This window comes from Balaenoptera acutorostrata, chromosome 4, assembly GCF_949987535.1.
Source record: "Balaenoptera acutorostrata chromosome 4, mBalAcu1.1, whole genome shotgun sequence".
Classification (NCBI taxonomy): Eukaryota; Metazoa; Chordata; class Mammalia; order Artiodactyla; family Balaenopteridae; genus Balaenoptera; species Balaenoptera acutorostrata.
Window position 1 is genome coordinate 12,515,204 of NC_080067.1, and position 26,548 is coordinate 12,541,751.

The 26,548-nt window shown below is 40.3% G+C and overlaps 1 protein-coding gene across 1 annotated transcript in view; it reads left to right on the forward strand.

Annotated features, from left to right (window-relative positions):
* Positions 1–26,548, forward strand: part of COL6A6 (collagen type VI alpha 6 chain) — a 172,983-nt gene that overhangs the window by 110,647 nt on the left and 35,788 nt on the right. The window contains exons 23-32 of the mRNA XM_007166983.2: positions 581–643; positions 8,310–8,372; positions 12,481–12,543; positions 13,290–13,340; positions 15,002–15,037; positions 15,750–15,812; positions 20,560–20,622; positions 21,676–21,711; positions 21,825–21,861; positions 24,087–24,098. Of these exons, the coding sequence (XP_007167045.2) occupies positions 581–643; positions 8,310–8,372; positions 12,481–12,543; positions 13,290–13,340; positions 15,002–15,037; positions 15,750–15,812; positions 20,560–20,622; positions 21,676–21,711; positions 21,825–21,861; positions 24,087–24,098 (487 nt within the window). The remainder of the gene's footprint in view (positions 1–580; positions 644–8,309; positions 8,373–12,480; positions 12,544–13,289; positions 13,341–15,001; positions 15,038–15,749; positions 15,813–20,559; positions 20,623–21,675; positions 21,712–21,824; positions 21,862–24,086; positions 24,099–26,548) is intronic.

The window sequence follows — 26,548 nt, forward strand, 5'->3', positions numbered from 1 at the left end:
ACATCTCTTCTTCCATTTTATAGACTCTTACTTTTTTATGACATAATTTTAAAGGAGATGCAAAAACCAAACACAGCATGAAGGTTCCTCTGCATAACATATGAAGCCAAAGTTAATAGGCAACATAATATTACAGAAGTAGAATTATCTAAATTTCATCTTACCATGTGCCATGTCTTATTTATGACCAGTATTCAGTGTGGTCATTAAATAGAAAATCCACTTAATTATCCCAGTTTCAGATTTATATAAGTAAGGATTATTTTTTTAACGTAAGAAAGACATTTATTTTGAGTACAAACATGCTTAGGATAATTAGAAAGCAGTACTGGAAAATTCAGCTGTTCAGTATTTCTTCACCTTGACTACAAATGCCCAACCATTTAAGGGCTAGATTGGACCCTGTATCCTTTCAGAGAGGGAGAGCTCGACCGATCAAGACAGAACCAAAACCATGAGTGAAGTTCTCTTTCCAATTTCTGTCTACGTTACTGACTTAGCATTTCCATTTTTAATATTCAAGTTAATAATCTAGTATTCTCTTTTAGGGAGAGAATAATGCTTTAATTCTCTGTTGTAGGGCCCAAGAGGAGAGGCTGGTATGAAAGGAGAAAAAGGAGGTCTAGGAAGTAAAGGTCCCCAGGTATGTAATGAGAGACAGTGACTGCATCTGGCTTTGATCTTGGCTTGAATGTGGATGTCCTTATGGTTTCCTCTCTGCAGATGGAGTTATCTACTGCCTGTGAACCAGCAAAGTGTATGAAGTTTGACTTTGGGGGTCGATGTGGTGGCCACATCACATTCTGTTCCCTACCTTGCAGAGTGGTTGTCGTTATGTCAGAATCAGACACAGAGGTAGAAGATGGCAGCTCAGCCATTACTATAAGGTTAAGAATTCCTCCTCTATATAAATCAGGTCACATGACTTCCTTATCCCCGTCCTCAGGGGCTTCCCTTTGCCCCCAGAATACAACCTACTTCAGTGGTTCTCAACTAACCACACATGAGAATCTCCCAGGATGACTGTAAAACACGCTACCACCTGGAACCCTCCCCAGACCACTTAAATCTTAATTTTCTCCAGGTGGTTCTAATATACACACCCAGCATTGGGAATGAACTGTCCAATATCAGCACTTCTCTACCTTCAAAGTGCATAATAATCACATAGAGAACTTGTTAAAATGCAGATTCTGTGGACTTCCCTGGTGGCACAGTGGTTAAGAATCTGCCTGCCAATGCAGGGGACATGGGTTCGAGCCCTGGTCTGGGAAGATCCCACATGCTGCGGAGCAACTAAGCCCGTGTGCCACAACTACTGAGCCTGCGCTCTAGAGCCCATGGGCCACAACTACTGAGCCCACGTGCCACAACTACTGAAGCCCAAGCACCTAGGGGCCGTGCTCCGCAACAAGGGAAGCCACCACAATGAAAAGCCCACACACCACAACGAAGACGCAACATGGCCATAAATAAATAAATATAATAATTTTTTTTTTAATGCAGATTCTGATTGAGTAGTTGTGGGATGGGGCTTGAGGTGCTACACTTCCATCAAGCTCCTAGGTGATGCTGATGCTGCTGGTCCCCAGACCACACTCTTAGTAGCAAGTCCCTATACATGATCTGGTCCTTGACTACCTGCTATCATAGAATATATTTATTTGCTTAGCTGTGTGTCTTCCCTTCTAGACTGTAAGCTCTGTGAGGGCTAGGACTTTGTCCCAGAGCCCAGAATAAGAGTGCTTCCACACACATTTGTATAATGAATTAATCAGTAAATGAATGAATGAGTCTCAGTTGGGACTTGTGCTCTGGGCTAACATGAAGATAAAGGGAATCCATTACTTTGTGTCCATTAGTTAAACTGGGCAGTGGTCCAATGTTTAAGTGGATATGTTCATCATCAAAATTTTTTAGAAGCTATTTGCATGAACTTGTATCTCATGACACAATATTTTAAAGCATATTAATTCCTGCTCATAATGATATTTGTTCCTAATTTTGATGAATGTGCCCCTTCAAAAAGCATGAAAACTTTAAAATTTCATGTAGGACTAAACTGATGAAATGTAGCTATTTTGGATTCACATCCTTGAATCATTGCTGGCACCACAAATCGGGATTTAAAAAAAAAAAAAAACAGTAAGTGCCAAGGGAAACATATATGTGGTGATTATCTCATCTGTTTATATGAAATATTGAGATGTAAAAGGTTTGAAATCCAAAGAGCTTGGTAATTCCCTTGCTCTAGAATCCAAAATTGTATCCAAGTGGCTATTACTCAAATAAGGTATTCCATTTGCCCTGTAGCATACTTCTATGAGAGGGTCCCCTTTAATCTCACCTTGGCAGGAATGGTCATAGTCATAAATCATCCAGCCTCTTGGCATCACCAGAGTTACTCAAAAGGCACCACTTCCCTGTAGCCTAGCTCTTCCGTTTAACTGGCTGGAAAGTGTGTTTCTTTCTTTTATTGCTTTTCTGGAAATACCCTTGTCAAAACAGTGAAAGTGCCATTTCAAAGATGTATAGAATTTTCTGTGCTCAGGAGGTGATGAATTAGATCTCAAAATTGTTGTTTTCAAAGGAAAACCATGGGAGACAAACACAGTCAGATAGACAAGGGAGTATTATTCTTTATTAGCTCTATAAATTCACTGACATAGGCTTCATAATGTTTTACAGCACAAGGACCAGCCTCTCGAATGGAATTACATGGGTGTTTTCTAACTACAGGCTTTAAAGTGTTTCTTAGGATGTACAAGTAGAAAAAGGGATGTGATTTCTGTTGACAGTGTTCTGAAGACTTATTAATTTATGCACTGTTGGGGAATTCTGCTTAGATCAAACGTGCTAATCCAGCCAAGTATATAGCTATGAGATAAAAGAAGTACAGTCCATGGTACAATGAGAAAGAAGAAAGAACTTTGAAAGGAATGGCATATTCTTTTGTACCTTCCTTTGTTCCCTTCTTGTTTGGTTTACCTTCAAGTCCTACACTAATATAACCAATGCCTAGAAAAGAAATGGAAAATCAGATGTAAAATACTAATTCCAGTTACAGCTGGAATTATTCTTTAAATACTTAGAAATATCATATGAAATATCAAGCATCATATGAAATATCAAGGAAGGTTGAAATTATTCAGTGCAAATTTTGGATACAAAGTATAATTTCTGTTGTTATTTTTCTAAAGCATAGCATAGTAGTCAAGGGCACAGAGTCTGGAGCCAGCCTGCCTGGGTTAGATTGCCAGGTTTGTATCTTCCTAGCCATGTGGCCTTGGGCAAATTATTTAACCTCTCTGTGCCTCAGTTTTCCCTGCTGTAAACTGACAATAGTAATAATAGCTACCACATTGAATTGTTGCAAAAATTAAATGGTTTAATATATATAAGAGCTTAGAACAGTGCCTGCAATATAATACACATTGTATAAATGTTTTTGCATCAACATTACCTAAGTTAACAGGCTCATTTTATGCCCAAAGCATGCTAATGCCAATCCAAGGAAGGCCATAATAATAGTAACACTATAACAATATATAATCTATATTGCAGTCATTGAATTTCATCATTCTGCATAATCCAGATTGGATGATCCATCAACCATTTCTTTTACTCACTTGACAAACATGTACTGAGCACTTCCTGTGTGTCAGGCCCTGTAGTAAAATAAAAGGGTGAATGAAACATAGACCCTAGCCTCAAGTGCTCCCAGTATCATAAAGGAAACTCATGCAAACAAATAATTGAGATGTGACGTATTGAATGTTAAAATAGAATTATACCCAAGGTAGAGTGGTGGGAGAATGGATGGAGTTAAAGGAGGAAGAGAGTGGCTTAGCTTTTGCAGGATAAGGAGGTGTTTTCCAGGTGACCAAGGGAGAGGCAGGCACAGGAAAGGAACCAGGTTGTCTAAAAAGAGATCAAGGTGAGTTTGGGAAACCATAAATGGTTCAATGTGGATGGAGTGTAGGGTGCATGAAAAAGGTTCAGAAGTTGAGGTTGGGGGCCATCTCCTACACTAGCACCATCCAGGTCAGCATTTTCTCAGGTGTCTTGTGGTTTGCTCTTGCATTAGCCCACCCCTTGCTGGTCTCTTGATTTTTATTTCTCAGACTTAGCTCATATCTGACTCTTACAGAAGCTGAGCATTTAATCTCCTTGAGTTGTTCCATCCCAGCATGATATTTGCTGGTTGTGAGTGTAGAAAAGATTTTACCCCCATAAAACTAATGAGACAGATTCCTTTTAAGTATGGGAAGAACCCACACCTCTTGCCCCTGCCCTGCCATATCCTATCCAAAGTCAAAGTGTTCTTGGCAGTGCCCCAGCCATTTATCCCAAACTCCTAGTACAATCCCTTGTGATAAGACGCTACCTGAGGACATTTTAAAAACATTTACACCTCCTCTAAACACCTCCTTTCTATCCTCACTTAAGCAGTTGTGATTGCCAAGGACTCTGTGTCAGAGTCACAAAGTGAACATGATCCCCAGCCCAAGTCCCCATGTTGGAGGTTAGATCTGGCCCCAGCTTCCTGCATCAAGCTTGGAGATTCACATTTTTAAAACTCCAGTCTCAGCTGGTGCACAGATGGTAAGAGTTTTGGAATCCTGTCCCAGACATGGGCCTCAGAACAGCAGACAGAGTGGCTGGGAGTTCAGTCTTTAGAGTCAGAATCAGGTTGCATTCCCATCTCATCCTCTTATCAACTGAGTGATTTGTGGTTAAATGCTTTGAGAATCTGTTTTTGACTGGTAAAATGGTGTTAAGAATATGTATCTGAACTACCAAATGTAAAATAGATAGCTAGTGGGAAGCAGCCTCATGGCTCAGTGCTTTGTGTCCACCTAGAGGGGTGGGATAGGGAGGGTGGGAGGGAGATGCAAGAGGGAGGAGAAATAGGTATAACTGTATATGTATAGCTGATTCACTTTGTTATACAGCAGAAACTAACACACCATTGTGAAGCAGTTATACTCCAATAAAGATGTTAAAAAAAAAAAGAATATGTATCTCATTGTGTTGTTGTAAGGATTGAAGAAGCCTATATATAAATATATACCTCTTAGTACAGTGCCTTCCACAAAATAAATGCTCAATAAAAGGCTGCCATTACAACAAAGCCAATGGAGATTTGCCTAACTCTCTTTCCCTTTAGATGCCCTGAGCTCCTCTTTATACTCCACAGCTGCTCTTGATCTCAGATCCAGGCAAATTTTCGACTCTTGATATCTTAGGGGTAGCAGGGAATTTTCCTTCTTTCCTTTACAAACATAGTCCCTTTTACAACCAGCTGTATTTGAGTAGGTAATATATCTGGGTAACAATTCACTGAAGTTTAAGCCCCATTCAAGCAGTCACAAACCCTGATTTGGTACTTTGTGTGATTCTGCACAGGAAACAGGATCAGGTTTTCTGATGTTCTAATTACAAGACTGTCCATTTCCATCCTTCTATCCAAGAAATCTTTTATTTTGAAGGAATTTCAAACAGGATAATCTCTCATTGTGCTTGTGTGTGCTTGTGGGGACTATACATGAAGTAATCTCTGAGAAATCTCCTTCATCTCATAGAGCTCATTATGTCTGAAGGAAGCACAAAAAGTGAGCTCTTAAGCAAGATTTCCAATATACCCCTTATTGTCAAAGACAATTAAAATCTCTCTACTTCAGAAGTACATTTCATGTACATGTGAAGTACATGAAAATTTCATATGGAAAACCAACAAGTTAAACACACTATTTCATCCCTCTTGGGGACCATTCCTGGATAGGTGGATAGATAGATAGAGAAATGGATGGGTGGATTGATTGGTTCTACATACAATACTAAGTTCCAGAGATATGAAGTCAATAAGATGTGCCCCTTCTTTCAAGGAGTGTACAGGCTGGCATCTAGTGGATGAGAGAAATAAATGAACAACTACCTACAGAGTAGAGGAATCTGTGGGACAATTATGTGGCCCAATTCAGCCAGGGAGTTCAGGTCTTCTTCTTGAAACAGTGATGCTAAAAGTAAGATTTTCAAGAAAGGGAGATTGTACCTCTCCCTAGATGGGAAAATGGAACAGCTAAGGGAACATCTTGCATAAGTGTGGAGACATAAGACAATGGGAAGAATTTGGGGACTTCAGATGGTTTGATGAGCATGACCATAGAGTGATTGATGACTGCAGAGGCATGCAATACCCACATTTTGAGGGATTTTACATATCAATAAAGACCTTCAATTTTATTCTGAAATCTACTCAGAATTCAGAATTTCAGACAAAGCGATAACATCATCAGCCTGACATTTTAAATCAAAAGGGAAAAAGAAAGGAGAATGGATTAGAGTGAGGCCAGGCTACATTCAGGGAAGCCTGGAATTTAGGCAAGAATGCAAGAAGGGCCTGAACGTAGGTGATGGCCATGGGAATGGAAGAGCGATGGATACAGAAAGGGGATAGAACCTGTAGGACTTGTAGCTGATTGATTTTGAGAGATGAGCTAGAGGGAGGGGTCTAGGATGATTCTTAGGTTTCTGGATTGGGTTTCAAGGGAAGTAAAGGGTGGCACCATTCCTTATGAAAAGAATAGGACTGAGCATGACTGGTGGCAAATATGATTTTCTTTGGTAATCAGTTCCGATGAAATACCCAATAGGCATTTTGATAGATGATTCTGCTCTTCAGTTGAGTGGTTTGGAATAGAGTCATATATTTAGGAATCATTTTGTGGAAGTGGTATGTGAAAATATATGGGGTGTCACTCAGAAAGAGGGGATGAAGTGAGAAAATAAGGTTAGAGGAGCCCTGGGGTACATGGAGATTTAAGAGGCAAATAGAAGACAGAGAATCTTCAAAGTTTACAGAGAAAAGACCAGAAAGGGGCCAGGAAGACCATGGTAACTTGTTGTTACAGAAGTTAATGGAAAAGTTTTGAAGAATACATGATCAAATTCAAATAAGGTAAGAACAGAAAAAAGTCAACTGGATTGAACACGCAGGTCATGGGAACTCCATGCAGTGATGGAAGTAAAAGTTGGAAGGGAAAGGGTTAAGAGCTTTGGAGGATGAAGAAATTGAGACTTCTTTTTTAAGATGAAGAAGAGGGGAAAGTGGAAGGTTGTGGGAAGATCATTATTATCTTTCCTAGTAACTAATTCATTGTTCAACAATCTTTCCTATTAGGAAATTTTTTATGTCCAACTTATTACATCTTTAATTCTTTAAAAGACGAAAAGGTTAACGTTAATTTTTTTCTCATAAAATTAATTTACTAACTATCATGCTTATTACACAGATTTGGCTTATTTATTTTTAAATTATAGTAACCATGGCAAAAAAATGTGAAAATGATTTCAATTCACTGGTGTTTGGACTATTTACAAGTACCTGTAAACAGTTTAACCAAAAGAGATTTCTGTTGCCATATGTTTGGATATCCCAAAGGAAAAATCCGATCCCAAGTGTCAATAGCATAGAAATGCAGTTGGGCTGCCTCTGAATTGGAATTTTTTAATGTTCAGCTCTAAAGCTGTTCCAAGAAAGCATGCTTTCTAGAATATTAGAGAGACTTCTATTATATCAAATAGACTTTCCATATTGATGCACGGTATATTTATCCATTTGTTTAAATTTTGTTATTATGTTCTTCAGTAAAATCTTAAAGCTTTCTTTATATAAGTCTTTTATCTTTCTTGTTAAATTTATTCTGAGTATTTTACAGTTTTTTTCTTATATTGATAAATGGAAATTTATTTACATTTACTTTTCTAACTTTTCTAGGAAAGAGAAAATGATGTCAGAATATTTATCTTGTACCACCTGAACATATCTTATGAGTGCTAATTATTTTTAGTAAAGTTTCTTGAGTTTTCTATTGTATTAATCATATTATTTGCAAATAAAAATAAGCTAACCTTAACAACAACAACAACATGCTTTTTCAAAATGAGGAACCGGGAATAATATAGTTCAAGGCAAACGTCATCTGAAATGCCTTCTTCAAATTTTAGACATTTTAGCAACATCTGCTATAACAGCAAAACAGTGAGAAACTAAAATCTCTTTGGAAGAGAAGACTCACAGGGAAACACAATCATTTAGTCAACATCTGGCCTGAATTACTTTATTAATTTTCTTTTATTTACTAGTCTTCATTTGACAGCTGTGATACTTTTTTCCAGAGCAGGCGTCCATAAAGCCATAACTCTTTTCTCATCTGTGGTTCATTTTCCTCTTAGAAGAGACACAAAATGTTTCAAGGAAACCTGCTTTATGTTCAGCTATATTTGCAATCCTTGTTTTGTTTCAGGGGCTTCCAGGACCAGCAGGAGAGGCAGGGAGTCAAGGCCGTGTGGGAAGCCAAGGAAATAAAGTAAGTCACATTCTTTTATACACACCAAAGCTGAGGTTTTCTCCTCAAGGGAAGTGTGTCTGGTTATATTAGCCAGAGCCCTTTCAACACAGAAGAGAACATGTCTCATTGCCCCTATACCCTGGCTTGGTTCTTAGAGAGCCAGCAACATCTAAGGACGTGGGTGTGGACCCAGATGAAGTCAGGGAATCCAGCTCAGCATCTCACAAGGGGCTACACCCAATCTGAGCTGAGGATCTCATGGAAGGGGGACTGTTCTAGGGCAGGTCTTCCTTTCTTCCCCCCAACTTCCACCCTTCCTTCTCTTCTTTTATTCTTCCTTTATTTCTTTCCTCCATTAATACAAACTCTTGCTGAATACCTTTAAAGACAAAGACACTACACTGCCATTCAGCTGGACTAAAGTCAGCTCCAGGAGAGCAGAGATCTTTGTCTGTTTTGCTCACCGATGTATCCCTAGAGCTTCGAACAGTACCTGGCATGTCATAAGTGCTTAGAAAATATTTGTTTCATGAAAGAATTTCTGGGTTGTGTAATGATAAATATGACATAGAATCAACCCCACAGAATTGAGAATATTTTCAAGACAAGAATCTATGACATAAAACACTAGTCAGGGATAGTGGACTGAAATGGAGGTTTAAGCATAGTGTTAATAGAAGTATTTCTGGGCTGGGAAAAGAGGCATCATAAAGATATAGACTTTGAGTAGACTTTGGAAGGTAAGAATTTATTTGGCAAGCAGAGGGGGCATGAGGAATTTAGGTTGAATAAATAATGTGAAGGAAAGCACAGGATTGGAAAAACCCCATGAGCCGGTATTTGGGGGAAGAAAAATGATGCTGTTTGGGGGACCATAAAGAACAAGAAAGTCTGTGATGACTGACTTGACTAGGTAGCCAGCACAGTGTTATTTACAATTTGTGATTGGCGTGTACAAGCGCAGCCAGACTTTGGAAGGTTTTAAATAGGCAACTCAGTGTGGGACTATTTTGAAGGCTGAGAGATTAGAAGCTAGGAGGCAGGTTGGTGTCCTCTCACAGTCTCCAAGACAAGCGGTGATTGGATGACTTAACAGGGTGAGGATAGGAGGGACCCATGATGACCCTGTAGGGCTCTCCCAAGAGGGAACTGAGGCAGAGAGAAGAGGGCTGGATGACTCTGGGCTTCCAGCATGAGCAGGAACCCCATCACAGAAGTGGGAAAGTCAGAGTGAGGAATAAGAGTGAGGAAAAATGCTTGGTTTGGGGAATAGAGGAGAGGGTCTAGGACTGGTTGGAGATGGAGGTTTCAGAATCATTTGGAGTTTAAAAGGACTCTTGGTGATGACCATTTGTAAGAAGGGTAAGTGGAGGATGGGAAAGAAGCAGAAAAATACACTGGATGCTGAGAAGGAGAGTCCTAGAAAGGGAGGTCAGGAGTCTCAGCTGGCACTGAGCAAGTAAGAAAGAGAGGACTGGAGAAGCCACCACATCTGGTGGCTAAATGAGCCAAAGAATAGATTCCAAAACGTAGCAATTGACTGGCTGAAGAGGACTGAACAATGTGTTCATGAGGAGGAAATGGATGCTGGGCTGTAAACTACTCTTTGGAGAAACTAGGCTTTGGGGGTGAGGTGGGACATTAACTGCTAGTACTGGCAAGGTCTAGAACAGATTGGAGCAGGCTATTTATTCGCTTTCAATGATAGAAGAGGTTGTAGTTTACTTTTATAAACAGAGAAAAGAAAAACAGAGAGAAAAGAGGAAGTTGAAGATGTGAGAAAGTGTAGATAATTAATGGAGAAATTTCTTGAGGGCATAAGAAGAGGGGCGAGCATTGGAATGGAGAACTGCTAAGAAGGGAGGACATGATGGAGCCAACAGCCGAGTGTTACAAAGACAGCTGATTGCAGGATGAAATGCGATCCATGGATGACAAGGATAATCAGCTCCAAAAGGAAGGGATTACTAGAGCATGTGGCATAGCAATAATGGTCTGGAAAGGAAAGTTTGGAACAGATACATTGCTGCCTTCTTGCCCTGGAGAGGGCTGCAGGGGAAGTGGTGTCACTGGTAAGAACACAGTTTATCTTACAGTGAAGATGTGTGTGTACAGACATCATGGGTGTATAGGGAAGGTTTTCATGTGAAATGAAGGCACTCCATGGGGTGTGTTGGAAGGGACCAAGACAGGGATGGAGGGACCCTAGAGGGGGATGTAGCTGAGCGTGTAGAAAGAAGTGTGGAAGGAGATAGACAGGAGCAGGGTAGTTGTGCCAAAGAATATCATTATTAATAAGAGGGACTTTTGAATGGGAGGGGCAAGAATTTGGGGGGTAAGTGCCCTCAAAGCAAACCCAAACCCTTTGGGCAGCCCCAAGGTAGACCAAGTCTTTTACACTCATAATTAACTGAGATGAGCCCCAGGCACTTACTCCTGCCTTACTCCATTAAGCTCAAGTTCCCAGGGAGGCAAGCAACCCAGCAATTAATACTGAGCTCAACACCTGGCTGTAACCAATAATAAAGTGTTTGTTTGACCCTGGACAAGCCTCATGGCTTCCCTTGTCTTCCTACCTTAAAGCAGATGTTCTCAAATTTCAGTGTGCATAAGAATCCGCTGAGAAGCTTATTATAAAGGCATATCCTTGGGCTCCACCACCAGAGACTGATACCGATGGGGTCCTGGTATTTCCTTTTGCCCGTGGACCCCAGGTAATTGGGAGGCAGGTGGCCCCCAGAGCACACTGTGGGGGACACCGCCCTGAAAGAAAGGCTTCAGGGCAGATGATCTTCTGCCTCCCTTCCATGGAACCCTATTCTCTTCCCACCGCCCGCCCCCCAGGGTCAGTCAATGCTGGTGGACATTTGTTCATTTGGACTCCTCACACATACTGTGATGTCATTCTGTCCTTAACAATGAGTAAACCACTCCCACTCCTTCAGCATGGGCTGGGCACCCTTCCACACTCTTTCTCCCAGAGAGAGCTTTGTGGAAAGGGCAGGGGGAATAACTAGACAGTGGAGAAACTTAGCCAAGCCTCCCTCAGCCAGATGGTCAAGGTTACCATCAATAGTGCCAGCCATGTTGATAGGATATAATCTTGATACAATGTGATAAAAAGGGCAATTCACCTCTGTGGTCTTTTCTCCACAAACTCATAAAACACAGCATGATCATGAGCACAACATCAGGCAAACTCCAACTGAGGGACATTCTACAAAATATCCGATCAATACTTCTCAAAACTGTCAAGGTCATCAGAAACCAGAAAACCAGATAAACTGTCCCAGTCTAGAGGAGCCTACAGAGACATGGGGTCCTGGAACAGGAAAAGGAGATTAAGTGGTAAAAGCTAAGGAAATCTGAATAAAATATGGGCTTTAGTTAATGAGTTAATATCCATGTATTTGTTGTGACAAATGTTCCTACTAATGTAACTAATGTGATATTAACAATAGAGGCGGCTAAATGTGGAATGTATAAGAACTCTCTGTACTGTCTTCACAACATTTTGTACATTTAAAATCTAAACTTTAAAAGCTTTTTTTTTTTTAAGAAGAGGAGTTAACCTTCTTTTGTAAACCTATGTTAACTTTCCCAAGTAGCTGGATTTCCTCACCGTAATACTGAGATTGATTTATAACCCACCGTAGGTGTTCTATTAGTCAGAAGTCAGAAACTATTGCCAGGGATGTCGTGCTACCTTGGCTATCTTGATTAAAAGTAGATTAATAGGCCTCTGTTTCTGCAGCAGCCAGAAGATTTGCATGGATCATCATGGAAAACTGTTTTGTTAATTTTTTAAGACAGTACAGAGCCTCCTCTTTGACTCATGGTAAGACATTTCCAAGGGTGCGGCTCATAGCACTGAGCTGCTAAGATGGCAACTTGCACTAAACAATACGTCAGACTTGCTGGGGCTTCATTTATCAATGGAGGAGACTTCACTCACCAACAACAGCAGTTCCTCTTGTATTGCTTACAGACACAGTCCTGGCCACTAACTCACTGTCACTGTGATACACATGGATGCAGTTGAAAATTCTTGTCTTAGTGCCATCATTTCTAATTTCCTTTACAGAAGCAACCTAATAAGGACACATTTCATTGTTCTGTTTGACAGGGAGAACCTGGCGATGTGGGAGAAAAGGGACCCATTGGCCTTCGGGGTCCTCGAGGCTTGCGGGTTTGTGTTTTATTCCTACTTTTGATCTGGCTCTTGGAATCCTTTTAGTTCAATAGATATTAGGTGTGGTTCTCTGAAGAGCGTGTTGAAGATAACATCCCAATCTAGCTGTAGAGCTTTCTAGTGATTGAGATTTCATCCTCATCTTTACCAGCTTTTCCAAGGTAGCAACTTCCCAGGTACCAAGCATCCTGGCTGGGATGCTCTTGAAACCAAATGATAAAATGGACAAAACTTGTGTTTAACAACCCCATAACCTTTCTTGCATTCTTTCCTCTCATCCAAACCCGTTCATGGGAAACTGAGCCCACCCGTCCCCCAGTGCTTGGGGCTTCTCACTAAGACCTCTACAAGGATCCAACAGTAACCAGTGCCCAGACATTTAGGAGATCTTACTTTTATCCAGAAAACTGAAAATGGTTTAGAGCTAAGGTATTAAAATACAAATGTTATCCAAGAGAGATAACACTTCTACCTTCTTTTTTAAGATTATTATACACCTGAAATTTTCTCATTTAATCCTCATAACGTAATGAGACAAGTGAGGTTAAGGGACAGCGCATTGTCTGTGCCTGTTATTGAGAGTTTCCTTTAGTGCCACTATGTCAGTGGGCTGCCCCAGAGGGAGAATCCTGCTGCCTAATTTTTCCTAATCAAACCAAAAAACTGGTTGTCTAGTTCTCTTGTGAATAAGCCTGTCTCTGTCTGCAGTAGGGGATGCTTGTAAATAATTGCTTTGTTTACAGGGTGATGATGGCAACCCAGGTTATGGTAGTGTTGGAAGTAAAGGAACAAAGGTAAGACACATCGACTGAAAGCTGGTCATTTTCCATTTATTTTCTGTTGCTCTTTATGGCTACATTTAAGAGAAAAAAGAAGGTAGTGAATAAGGTAGACTTGGACCTTTATAGATAGATTTTGATCATTTATTTGCTGATATCTTGTGGGGAATATGGTAGAAAAAGAGAAAACAACTTAAACATAAGGGCCAGGCAACAAGTGAAACCTGAAATTAATTTTCTGTTCATTGCAGAGATGCGCAGCCAGGGCCTGACTGCTTCCAGCTTGAACAGTACATCTAATCTAGAGCCTTAGGGAGGCATTCCAAAATTTGTCCTCTGACTATGTTTACTCTAATCATTAGTGAGAAGTTTTACAGGGCCTTTCCAAATGCATTGGGCCAAGCAGTAACTTCAAAATTAAACCTCGTAACTTTATATCAGAATTATAACTTTCTATTGTCACTGAATATTTAAATGTCTGGAAGTAAGATAAATTTATCAAAAGCAGTGATTGCTCTATACCAACAATAACCACTTAGAAATCATAATAACATCCACAAAAACATAATATAGTTAAGAACATCCTTTCTACAAAAATGTTCAAGATCTATGACAAAAATTACTGAGGTAAAAACTTTCAATAAATGGAGACATACCAAGTTCTTGTTGGAAAGTCTAAAACATTATAAAGGATCAATGCAATTCTAAATGAAATCCCAATGGGAATGATGCAAGAGGCTGTCTGGAAGAATAAACAAACCCCAAACAGCTAAAATTTCTTTTAAAAAAAAAACCCTAATGAATGAAGGATTTCCAGTGAAATTTTCATTAGAATAGAGAATAACTGAAAACAACCTTAATATTTGTTAAAAATGGAACTATTAAGTAGCTTATAGCATTGAAATATTAGCCACTCTTTAAAATGAATGTAAATGTTCATACATAATTGTATAGAACTTCTGTGACAATGTCAAGTAAAAATCAGAATGTAACAAGAAAAAACATTGATCCCAATTGTGCTAAAATGCATTTTAGAAATGCATTTAGAAAGATTAAAGAAAATATGACAAAATATTTACAGTAACAGTTCTGGGAAGTGAGATTTGGGTGATTTTTCTTCTTTCTATCCTTTTATATTTTAAATATATTTGAGGAGATCTTACTTTTAATGATCAGAAAATAAACTTTATCTTAAATAAAATATGTTTTTAATCAAATGAGGATTATCATACCTCTTCAACTATAGTCTGTGGCCAAAGAAGGTAAACAGAGGACCAGACAACAAATGATCAAATTTAGACGGCAGGCTTCCCCAATTTCTTCCCCAAAATTGAAATCCATTTAAGAAGACTGTTTCAGAAACACATGGCCAGATGACCAGCTATCCTGTCTAATGTCTACATTTGAAAGAGAGCTGGTGTGTAATTCCTCAGATGTGTGCATTTACCCATTTGTCTTAGGTTGTCATGATATTTTGGTGAGACCAGTAAATAGTTTAATTTAGAAATTGGAGTAAGTTTCTCAAATCGTGCCATACAGTTTCATTTTCAATTGTTCTGGCCCTTCCTTGGTTCAGAGGCACTTAAACTAAATAAGGCAGCAGGCAAAATTTAAGTCAATATAAGCCTACCCTGGTGATATGTGCATATATTAATTTTCTCCACTGTCGATTATAGGGGCAAGAAGGATTCCCTGGAGAAATTGGACCTAAGGTACCGTGTACTTCATACTAACTAGGGATCAATCAGAGATACTCCTGGGCTTATGAAATGTATTATAGGATAATAGAAGGATAGTTAATTATAAATGAATAAAAAGAAAACTTTATGGGGAAAGGGGAGAAGGAAGAAGCAGACTTTTAAAAATAATATTTCATTTCTCGTTTTTAATTCATAAGGAAAGGAAGAAATCATCCTTATTTTTCTCCTCACGTGTACTCCTTCCCCTCTACCATATGCATTTTCCTCTTTGCTCAAAGGGAAGTAAAATGTAAGGAAAACCAAAATTACCTGATCTCACCTGCCTCAGTTCTCCCAACATGTTTATAAGGCACCTTCAGATAATAAGTTAGCGATGCTGTCCTCTACCTTAAGGCTTTCACTTCTGCTGGAAAGATTGACTGAGCTCAGTAAATGCTAGGTCCTGTGATTGGATCAGGGGACAAAATGAAAAGCACAGTTCATATCTCCAAGGAGGCTGTGTTCTGGCTGGAGAGACAGAGAAATAAAACAGTGAGGCTCCAGTGTACTGTGTTGAGAATTTAAAAATGAGAGGTTATTGGGGGGAAGACTCTTCAAAGAAGACGATTAAAGATAAAAATATATGTGAAAAATGTCTTCGTGTTGGAATCAGTATAAAAATACAAAGAGATATATCCCTTTGATTTTACTAACCATTTTATTTTATTTCTCTGAATTTATTTAGGGTGAGGTTGGGGACCCTGGTGGTCCAGGAGAAACTGGACCCAAGGGCACTAGAGGCAAGACAGTAAGTTTCTCAGGCTGCAAAGCCTTACAGCCTCAGCTACTTTGGGAAGGCCTTTTTTGTTTATTTATTTATTTATTTTATTATTTTTGGCTGTGTTGGGTCTTCATTGCTGTGCACGGGCTTTCTCTAGTTGCGGCGAGCGGGGTCTACTCTTTGTTGCGGTGCGCGGGCTTCTCATTGTGGTGGCTTCTCTTGTTGCAGAGCACGGGCTCTAGGCGTGTAGGCTTCAGTAGTTGTGGCACGCAGGCTCTAGAGCGCAGGCTCAGTAGTTGTGGCGCACGGGCTTAGTTGCTCCGCAGCATGTGGGATCTTCCCGGACCAGGGCTTGAACCCGTGTGCCCTGCATTGGCAGGCAGACTCTTAACCACGGCGCCACCAGGGAACTCCTTTTTCATGCTTTTACAGTCATTTGAGTTGTCATTTGGTCCCAAAGACTTGTAAAACGTGTGGTTTTTGTTAAGGCAAACTTGGGGAAGGGAAATGGATATTTTACTCATCCTTCATTGCCAGCAATAAGGCTCGTAGTGACCAAGTTCACCTGATCTGGCTGACAAGGTACCATTCTTAACACTGGAAATAAGTTGTGTGTTGTTTCTTAAGGAATCCTTGTGGTCAAAACTGTTTTTGCACCACAAAATATGTCCAGTTTAATCCCATCCCCCCCGGCAGATCTCGTGTAATTTAATGCCCACTGGCATCTTGTCTCCCCTGTTAAGGTCTCGTTAAACTACTTTAATGAGGTGGTCCTCTCCCAATTTAGCTCAAGAAAGTATCTCTTGAGCTCTAGGAGAAAGTTTCCGTTTATTATGTAAAATAATGTACTGTAATGAATGTGTCCTTTTTATTCCCTGGAGGACCTAGACATTGCTTAATGCTTTGGACCACTCAGAATAAACACCCACCTCCGGCACCCTCAGAAGCATCAGCATCCCGAGCTTGCCTTGGGTTCTCATGTGCTAAGAATGGATTTTGCCTTTGCTGACTCTTTATATATCATAAGCTGCAAAACTGAGATGGTGGCTTTATAAAAGGCAAATCTTATGACAATTATCTCCTGAGGCCATTTTTATCTCTTTTCTTCAGAACAGCACTGATCAGGCAAACTGATCTTGATACCATGTCAGTTGCTGGACAAGAAAAACACAAAGTCTGATAAAAACTGTTACTTGAGGTGGTTTTCCAGTTTTGTCACCATAGTTAGTTTTACTCTGATCTGTTTTTTTCCTGAAAAGTATAACAAAAACTTTATATGAAGAGATTATTTATGTGGTTTTTAGGGGTACAAAATAAAGAAACTTCTTTCCCTCCATCCTGCTTTTCCCAAGAGGACTATTTCCTGGCTATAATGCTTTTCTTCATACATGTTTTTGGATGACTATCCTTTAACATTTTTGTTCTCAAAAAAAAAAAAAAAGAAGAAGAAGAAGAAGAAGAAGACCGATAAAAGAAAGATAATTTGAAAAGACTTTCAAATTAATCCAGATTTCTGGATCTTTTCCCTCTGCTTGTTAATGAGGTAGTTTACCCGTGAACATTGGAGGCATGGAAACACGGTCAGCAGTTTCTTGGGTTCCCTTGCTGCCCAATGGCACATTAATCATTTTTAAAAAGCAATAAACTAATGGGGAATTAATATATCATCTTTTTGTCTTGGCCTTTGGTTACTTGAATTTTTTTCCCACATTGGACAATTCATCACTGTTTTTTTTTAATATAAATTTACTTTTTATTTTTATTTATTTTTGGCTACGTTGGGTCTTTGTTGCGGTGTGCAGGCTTCTCATTGTGGTGGCTTCTCTTGTTGCAGAGCACAGGCTCTAGGGACACGGGCTCAGTAGTTTTGGCTCATGGGCTCTAGAGTGCAGGCTCAGTAGTTTTGGCACATGGGCTCAGTAGTTGTGGCGCACAGGCTTAGTTGCTCCATGGCATGTGAGATCTTCCCAGACCAGGGCTTGAACCCGTGTCCCCTGCATTGGCAGGTGGATTCTTAACCACTGCGCCACCAGGGAAGCCCTTCATCACTGTTTTTTAACTTGCTTATTTCACCTGCCATGCTGCTTTCTCTACATCGCTGTGAGTATTTTTGAATTTGAAGTTTAGACACTGAAAACTTCCAGGTTTTCCCTTTGAAAGATCAGAAGTTCCCATTGGAAGGTTTTAGTGATAAAGCTTTGAGTGTCTCTTTAGTTCTCTTGGAATGATTACATTCCTAGTTTCAGTTTTCTAGGTCTTCACCTTTTTCCCCCAACTGAAGCATTTTTTTTTAAATTTGCCATGATTTTTAACCTATCTTATTTTGGGTATACAGGTATGTTTGTATGCATTTATACTTTTTATCAGCTGACACACATGCACATACTTCAAGGCAGGGTTCCTCAGCCACAGCACTGCTGACATTTGTGCTGGATAATTGCTGTGGGGCTGCTCCGTGCGTTGCAGGATGTTTAGCAGCATCGCTGGCCTCTACCCACTAGATCAGCATCATCCGCCTGTCCCCCACCATTATGACAGCCAAAAATGTCTCCAGACATTACCAAATGTCCCCACAGGAGTCGGGGTTGAGGGACACAAAATACCCCCACCCCCCAGTTAAGGACCACTGGTTTAGAGAGTCAACTAATTTCACAAGGTTTGTTAGGAAAACCTGGCAATCCCTCTGCCACTTAGCTCCTATTTCTCTGCAAGTTGTCTTTTTGCTCTACTTTCTGGGAGATTTCTTTGACTTTATCTTACAATGCTTCTCTCATAGTTTAATTTTCAAGCACTCATTTTTTTGCCTCAGAATATTCCTTTTTTATACTATACTGCTCTTGTTTCATGGTTGAAATATCTCATCTCCCTGAGGATATAAATTAGTATTTTTGGAGTCTTCTTTGCCCAACATAGTCTGTTCTCGGCCGTGTTTTTTTTTTCTGTCCTGCTTTCTATTTCTCATGTTTCCGGGGAATGGGCTAACTCTCTCTATTGAAGAGTTGAGGACAAAAATTCTGATTGGAAACCCCGAGGAGATGCGTGGGGCTCGTCAACTACAAGTGTCACTGAAGAGTGATCTGGCTGAGTTGATACTTAGCAAACGTCTGATATCAGCATGTTTGGGTCTTTCTTCTCAAATCTAGTCAGATTCCCCTGAGAAGATTCTTTCAATCTCCTGCCTGAGGGTGAAGTTCTGGCTGCCAGCTTTCTGGGAACCCCAGCTTTCTAGGGGTCTCACATCTATTCCACACCTTCATTTGATCACCTTATTTTCTGGATGGTACCACTGGCCCTCAGCTCTGTCTGGGGTTTCCTAGTGCAGACACCTCGGTTTTACCTCTGTCACTGAGGAGGAAGAAGGGACATTCACCCAATGGTAGAGAATGGGGAGGAGGCTTGGGGATTCCTAAAATGATCTTCAACCAATCTGCCTTATTAAGCCTCTCTCCTTTACCTCCACTTCTGGAGGTACCTTCTGACAGTGTGTTATAAAACACACAGATTCTTGGCTTTCCCTGCTGCTGGCCTAGGCTTTAGCTTTTTCAGCTCTGAGTCATTTAACACTGGTACTTCTGCTTTCCAGCATCTGAAGTTTGATGGCTATTGTCTCCTTTCTCATTCTCCCCATGCTTGTCATATTTTTGCCTTTTAAAAAAATCTGCTTACTATTATTTTAGTAAGACATTGGAGGGAGCAAAAGTAAATGCCAATGTTCAACCTGCCTTTTTTTGCCCTGGAGGTTAATCTATATCTTCTAAATAAAATATGATCAGTAAGGTTGTTGTTTTGTTTTGTTTTTTTTACTCAACCCAGCATGCTGTAAATATCATTGGAAGACCCAAAGGATATCAGTAATTATTTGCTGTTCCATAGGCAATGCTTTTACAAATTAAGTTGATTTTAGACAACTTTGTTTTTTAGTCTTATAAAAAACATGACATTGTGAATGAACAAAGGAATATTTTCCTAATTCTTAAACTAAATTCTAGCTTTCTTTATGATAAATTATACTGTTGAATGCACATGAATAAAGTAAGTAGTCAACAAATGTTGTTTTTATTTACTGCTGTTATTCCCCATTTTACTACAAATGTTTCCAGCCAACTGCTAAATATTTTCTTGTTTTAGTTCTTCAAAGGTTTTTATATTTAAATTTTTATTTTTCTGGGGTTTTGTTCATGTGTTTGTTTTTCAGTTTAGTCACCTACTAAATTTAGATAAGTTGAGATAAAAATTTATTTAGATTAAAATTTCTCCCTTGACCCAGCAATTCTAGTTCTAACAATGTTCCCTAAGGAAATAATCAGAATTGCACATATGACTTTACAGTGGCATGCTTATTACAACAACAGCAAACTTAAATGCCAACCATAATGGACTGATTAAATAAATCATGGTATATCCATGTAATAGAGTACTATGGCAGCCATGAAAGGTGATTTTTGTGAAAGAATATTAGTAACATGAAAATGCCCCAAGATGTATATTTAGTTTAAAAGGCAACAGGAAAAAGTATAAAAATATATTAAAATATGTATAGATTAATACCAAAAGGATAAACAAATAAAAGAGCAGAGGAAAAGACACCAAAATGTCAACAAGGATTATTTGGGGGAGAGGAGGTTGCTGAGGATGTTTTTCCTTCTGTGTGCCTTTTGGAAATCTCTCAATTTTCTAAAATGAAAGTGTATTGCTTTTGAAATGTAAAACACCCACACCCACAAACACACAAACATGTATGTATAATTCTAAAGTAAATAAATTCTGCTTTGAGGTGTCTGCTGGGCTTCCAGGAGAACCGGGATCCCCTGGGGAGCTGGGACCTCCTGGACGCAAGGTAAATTGAAAACCCATAAATCACATCAGCTCCTTTTCCAAATAAAAAGTCAGTGTCCGAAGTCTTCATTATCCAAATATGTGTGCTTTCAGTCTTTGCAGCTTGGCAACAATTTTCACTATTTTTCCACCTTTAATGTGCTCAGAGAGAGGAGGGGAAAAAATGCCGATTAAATATCAGTTGCCATTTCTTGGGTGGTGGGAGGAATTGAGGGAGGAAATGAAAAGGGATTTCTCATTTCATCTAGAATGAGATTTCTCAATGATCAGTGAATTTTATTTCTCTGGCCAATCCTTGCCCTTTTCTCACAGTCAGTAAGTGATCAGTGAATGAAAGAAAGTGAGAGGAAATTAATAAGTATGTTACCAACGCTGCATTCACATGGAACTTATTTTCTTCGGGAGTTTGGGTGGGGCGCCATCGCATTTTTCCCTGTCTCTGTGTGAGAGCAGCCAGACTCTTCCTGTTCCAAAGATGAGACCGAACACATGAAATTCAAACCAATTCCACTTTGTTCTTTCTATCCCCAACCCAGAGATATATCTAGTCATTTTGGGAAGACAATGGGGATAACCTTTCCAGAAGTTCAGTTTGAGTCTGGTCCTTTTGTCATCCAACCAGTGACGGGAATAGATTTAGGTTCTGCTCAGCGGCTGCCCAGTGGCCAAGGCAAAGCATTTGGGGAACTCTGTACCTCTGCCTTAAGGAGGGGCAGGCACAGGGGATGGTTCAGGCTTATTTAGTTCTAGGCTGAGGACCTGCTCCAGAGTCTCCCTGCCAGTGTCATCCTTAGCTTCTGGACAACCCTTATCATCCAGAGATGCAGCTGGGGGAAAGTGGCCATTGGACACTCACTGCTTACAGTTTCTTCCCCTTAGAATGTTATTGTTAATTAGGTGATGAGTATCCTACATGAATTCTTTTCTCCTTTGAACTTAGAATAAAAACGTTAAGAAGTTTTTTTTTTTTTTTCTTAGAGTAACGTTGATGCACATTCTGGCTCCTGATGTGTGTGTCCAAAGCCCTGAAACCACACTCTTTTTGTTTCCCTAGGGTGTGAAAGGGGCCAAAGGATTGCCTTCCTTCTCCGTACGTATCTGCTAACTCCAAAGGTGCCTGAGCGCCCTGTGACACTTATTTATTTCTCAACTCTAGGACCTGGCAGTCTGTTAGTTAATTCTTTCTGTTTTATTTTTGAGCAGACATGTGAGCTCATCCAGCATGTACAGGACCACAGTCGTAAGTACCCCACTTAGAATGATCACCCGGGGTGTCAGCATTCATAGAGGAAAAGCAGCAAATTCTGCACTCAAAATTGAGACAATTTACCAGCCAATTTCTTAAAATTAGAGATGTCACTGTGTATATTTTGAGGCAGCATACACTGGTGACTATTGACTCCCTCTCTGGCTGCCAACATGTCTACTGAAATGTTTCCAAGCACTAAGTCAGGCTATATCTGGTGCTTTTAATCAGGGGAAAATGGAGACACAAGGTCAGAACTCCCCTGATGGTGAAATCAATCAGTGGGGAGTCACATTAAACTTTTTAAAATGATTAACCCCTGACAATAACTAAGTGTTGAATTCAGCTGGTGTAAAAGAGCCAGCCATACCAAGGGGGTGTCCTAGTGGGTGGGAGCCCTGACTTCTGTTTATCATTTGTTACTCCTTCCCTGAGAAGGTGTGCTTGACTACCTTGAGTTAGACTCATTTGCTTTTAAAATTATTCATTCTGCCTGTATTTTCTTTACTCTCAAAATTTTAAAAGCAAAAAGGCATTTTGATTTGGCAAATGCTCTTTTGAATTTGCTTTGAGACCCTTATAGCAGCATCTTCTATCAAAATACGTGTTAGCAGCATCAAAAGAACGCCATGGACAAGATGAGGAGAGAGTCGGCTATTTAATGTTCACCTACAAATGCATAACAACTTCCCAGATAAACACTAGGACTCAAAAGAATGTCACAGTTCCCTCCAGGCTTTTTGGAAATCTCTCAATTTTCTAAAATGAAAGTGTATTTGAAGGGAGAAGTTAGACAAATTAGAGCCCATTTCTGTAGAGAGCATCAGTCTCAAAGACACAGACTTTTCAAAGCTTTGAATGCAGTGCTGATCTTAACTCTGCCTTTTTGTAGCAGAATGGAACCATCCGTATGTGGGAATCAAAATCTGTGCATTGGGTCGTGAAGACTGGTCGCTCTGGGGCTGGATTAGCAGAGTGGGCTTTCTGACATGGGAGCCATGTGAACTACGATGACTCAAGGATAAATCCAAGTATGATGAGGCCTGATCTTTTAAAATTTGAGGGGTTCAATACAAAATTGTAAATCCAAAAGTAGGTACAAAACTACTTCAAAAGTGTCCTTTAGGACAAGAAAGGAAATCACAACCACTGACTTCTGTCTATTATAAAATCACATGATCATGTGAACATGTGGCTAGGGCCCTTCTCAAGGCCTTGCAAGGGGCCCCGTGGGTGAGAGGTCGAGAGCAGTGCTGTCCAGAACTTTCTGCAATGATGGAAGTATCCACCACACTGTTCAATATGTAGCCACTAGCCTCATGGGACTTTGAGTCTTGATAGATGGTTAATGTAACTGAGAAGCTGAATTTATTTCTTTTTTTTAAATTTTTTTATTTTGGATGCGTCGTGTCTTAGTTGCAGGATACAGGATCTCTCGTTGCAGTGCACGGGCTTCTCTCTAGTTGTGGTTCACAGGCTCCAGAGCATGTGGGCTCTGTAGTTGCAGCACGCAGGCTCTCTAGTTGTGGCGCACAGGCTCAGTAGTTGCGGCACGCAAGCTTAGTTGCCCTGCAGCATGTGGGATCTTAGTTCCCCAACCAGGGATCGAACCGGTGTCCCCTGCATTGCAAGACAGATTCTTAACCACTGGACCATGAGGGAAGTCCCTCATTTAATTTTAATTGATTCAAATGTAAATAGTCACATGAGGCTAGTGGCTTTCATATTGGACAGTACGGTCCTAAAGTTTAAGCTTCATTTACTTAAGAGTAAATCCATCTCTGATGTTTATATATATATACACACACACATATTACATATATGTATACATATATGTAATTGATGGCTATAGATATCTACATGGGGGAAATCTAGAGTAAAGAGCGGTTAGGACCTTTTAACTTTCCAAATTCAGTGCACCTCTCTGCAACATAATGTTCCCTCCCAGGCAGAAATCCTTTCCCTCTGACAGCTGGCTGCACGCCACTGATTTATGACCCTCCTATTTCTCCCATCCCGTTCCCTGGGGAAAGACCTGTGCTTTTACCAACATGTTGGATCTGTCTGCATTTCTCCAAACCCTATTTGTTGCCTTGGTTTTTGAGTCATCTACAAAAAGCTCACAAGGCGGAGCCTTGGCTGCCATGATTTCTTACACAATACAGAACACTGTTCCCCTACCAAATAATAACCTAACCTCCTTTGTTCTTCTTCCCCAGCTGGCAGACATGGTGAGTAATCTTTATTTACAGCATATTATAATCAAGCTCCAAAATGTGGTACATCTGGAAAGATGAGTTAGAACAATGTGCTGCCTGCCAAATGATACAAATTTTATCTGGACTTCTTTGCTGCCTCATACTGGTAGCACAGCTCTGCCTCCAATAAATCACCTGAGTTTAAGCTGAGTCTCACAGCTCTTTGCCAACCAAGTGGTTTGGTTTTTTAATTATTTATATTTTAATGACTAACATTGCCATTTACCTTACCAATAGATTTTTTTGTAATTTCAAAAACATTTCTCCCTCCCTCCATTTTCTCTCTCCATTTGTCATCCTGTCTCTGTAGTCTGGTGGTTAGGGATCAAGATGCAAAGGGCAGAAGTGTGTGGAACAAAGGTAGGGATGATCAGATAGCAAATAAGCTGCATGTGCAGCTCAGATAGTGCTAAAATCTGTGGAGCTCTTGGCTGATGTTAATTACCAAGTTGGCTTAATATCTTTCTGGGCCAGCTTTCAGGAATATTACAAAAGCTTATTACATGATGTTTCTGTATAAACCCATCATCACCCTCTTATATTTTATACCCTTATACCTTTTGTATAAATCCATCAATCCATGCCCTCTGATTGCTTGTTCACTCATTCAACAAATGTGTTTTGGAAGCCTGTTATGTTCTAGTCTCTGTCCCAGACACTGGGGACAGAGGGCTGAATAAGATGGACATAATTCCTGTCTTCAGAAGCTTCCATTTTAGTGGAGGGATCCAAGTAAACAAAGGAAAGAATTACAGAGTACTTTAGTTGCTGTGAAAGAGATAAAAAATGGAAGGTCCTGTCACAAAATGACACTAGGGGAGGGGAGAAATGCCTTTGAATGGAGGGCTCCTCTTTGAGACAATGACATTGAAGTTTGGATGAAGAATAAAAAGAAGCCAGCTTTGCAAGATCCAGGCAGGGAATCCTGCAAGTGCAAAGGCCATGGTACAAAACAGACCCAGGTGTTTTCTAGCCGCTGACGGAAGCCCAGTGTGACTGAGACACGGTGAGGAGGGGGACATGGCATGTACAAAAATGGAGAAGGAAGTGGGACCAGATCGCACTAAGTTTTGTAGGTTATAATCAGGAGGCTAGATTTTATTCAGATTGGAAGGGAAGGGTATTAAAGAGCTTATTAAAAGTATTGAAGGTATAAACGTGAACTGATGAACAATTTTTTAAAACTTATTTGGGCCACTGTGGGAGAGTGGATTGTAGGGAAGAGAAGCATAAAAGCCAGAGGACTAGTGTTGTGGGGAGGGGGCCACGTGGAGCTATTCCAGGCAAACATGGCAGCGGCCTGGATGGGCCGCCACTGCTGGGTGGTAGTCACGTGGTGGGTGTTGGGTTTGCCTTCCTCATTACTCATTGTCACCTGCTCTGGTCAGTAAGTTGGGTCTCCATGTGGGGGTCCACGTCTGAGGGGGGGCCTCCTCGGTGTCTCCACAGTCCAGCCCAGCCTTCCTCAAGATCCTCGGGGTCCTGGCAACAAGCTGAGTTAGCCCTTAGGTGTATTTTTTCCTGAAAACTTGGTAACAGTCAGTGCTTATATCTTTTTTTCCCTTTACCTCTAAATTACAGCTGAAGCTGCATTGCTGTTATCACTGCTATTGTTCCCATGTGAAATAGCAGCCCAAACAAAGAGCTAGCAGACCACTGTCATGTTTGGTCATAATTTTACCCATTTTTTATTGTAAAATTGATGTGACCTTGATTTTTGTAATATCTGCTCAGCCCACTAAATTAGACTCAGAGGCTAATAAATCCTGTCCTGTCTCCACTGAGATACACAGTTTGATTGGGTTTGAACATTTATTCTTACTGGTCCTTTTGCCTGTGAAGGTCAGAGTCTAGGACCAGAGGAGATGATAATCTAGCACTAAGGTGATGAGGTCCAGTTGAGAGGGGGAGCCCTCCTGGGCCAGCCTGGCCAACCTAGCCAGTCCCGGTGGGTCTGAGTCCTGAGCTCGCCTGGAAAGAGCTGAGTTGCTGGCCTCTGAATGAGAGGAGATAGCCCACTCCAAGGAGAGCGCACCAGGCATCTCACCCATCCAGAAAGTTCTGTTCTTCCTGTACCTGTTGCAAAGAACTGTCCTTTGTTTGGTTCTTTTTCATTCAACATTTATGAGATCCCAGCTATATGGCAGGGACTAAGAATCTGTCAGTCAAGAGAGAGATCATCCCTGTCTCCACACTTCATAAAGTAGTGGGAGAGGCAAGCATTAATCAGATAATTAGACATATATAAATCTCCGACTGTGATAAGTGCAGGATACTGGGATTAGAATGAGTGAATTGGGATCAATGAATAAATCTTAACACTTACATTCGTGTTTAACAATCCTAATTCAGAGTTTCTCTAAGTAATAAGGCATATTTATTGGTTAAACTTGCATTTCTAACTGTTAAATAAAAATTTATCA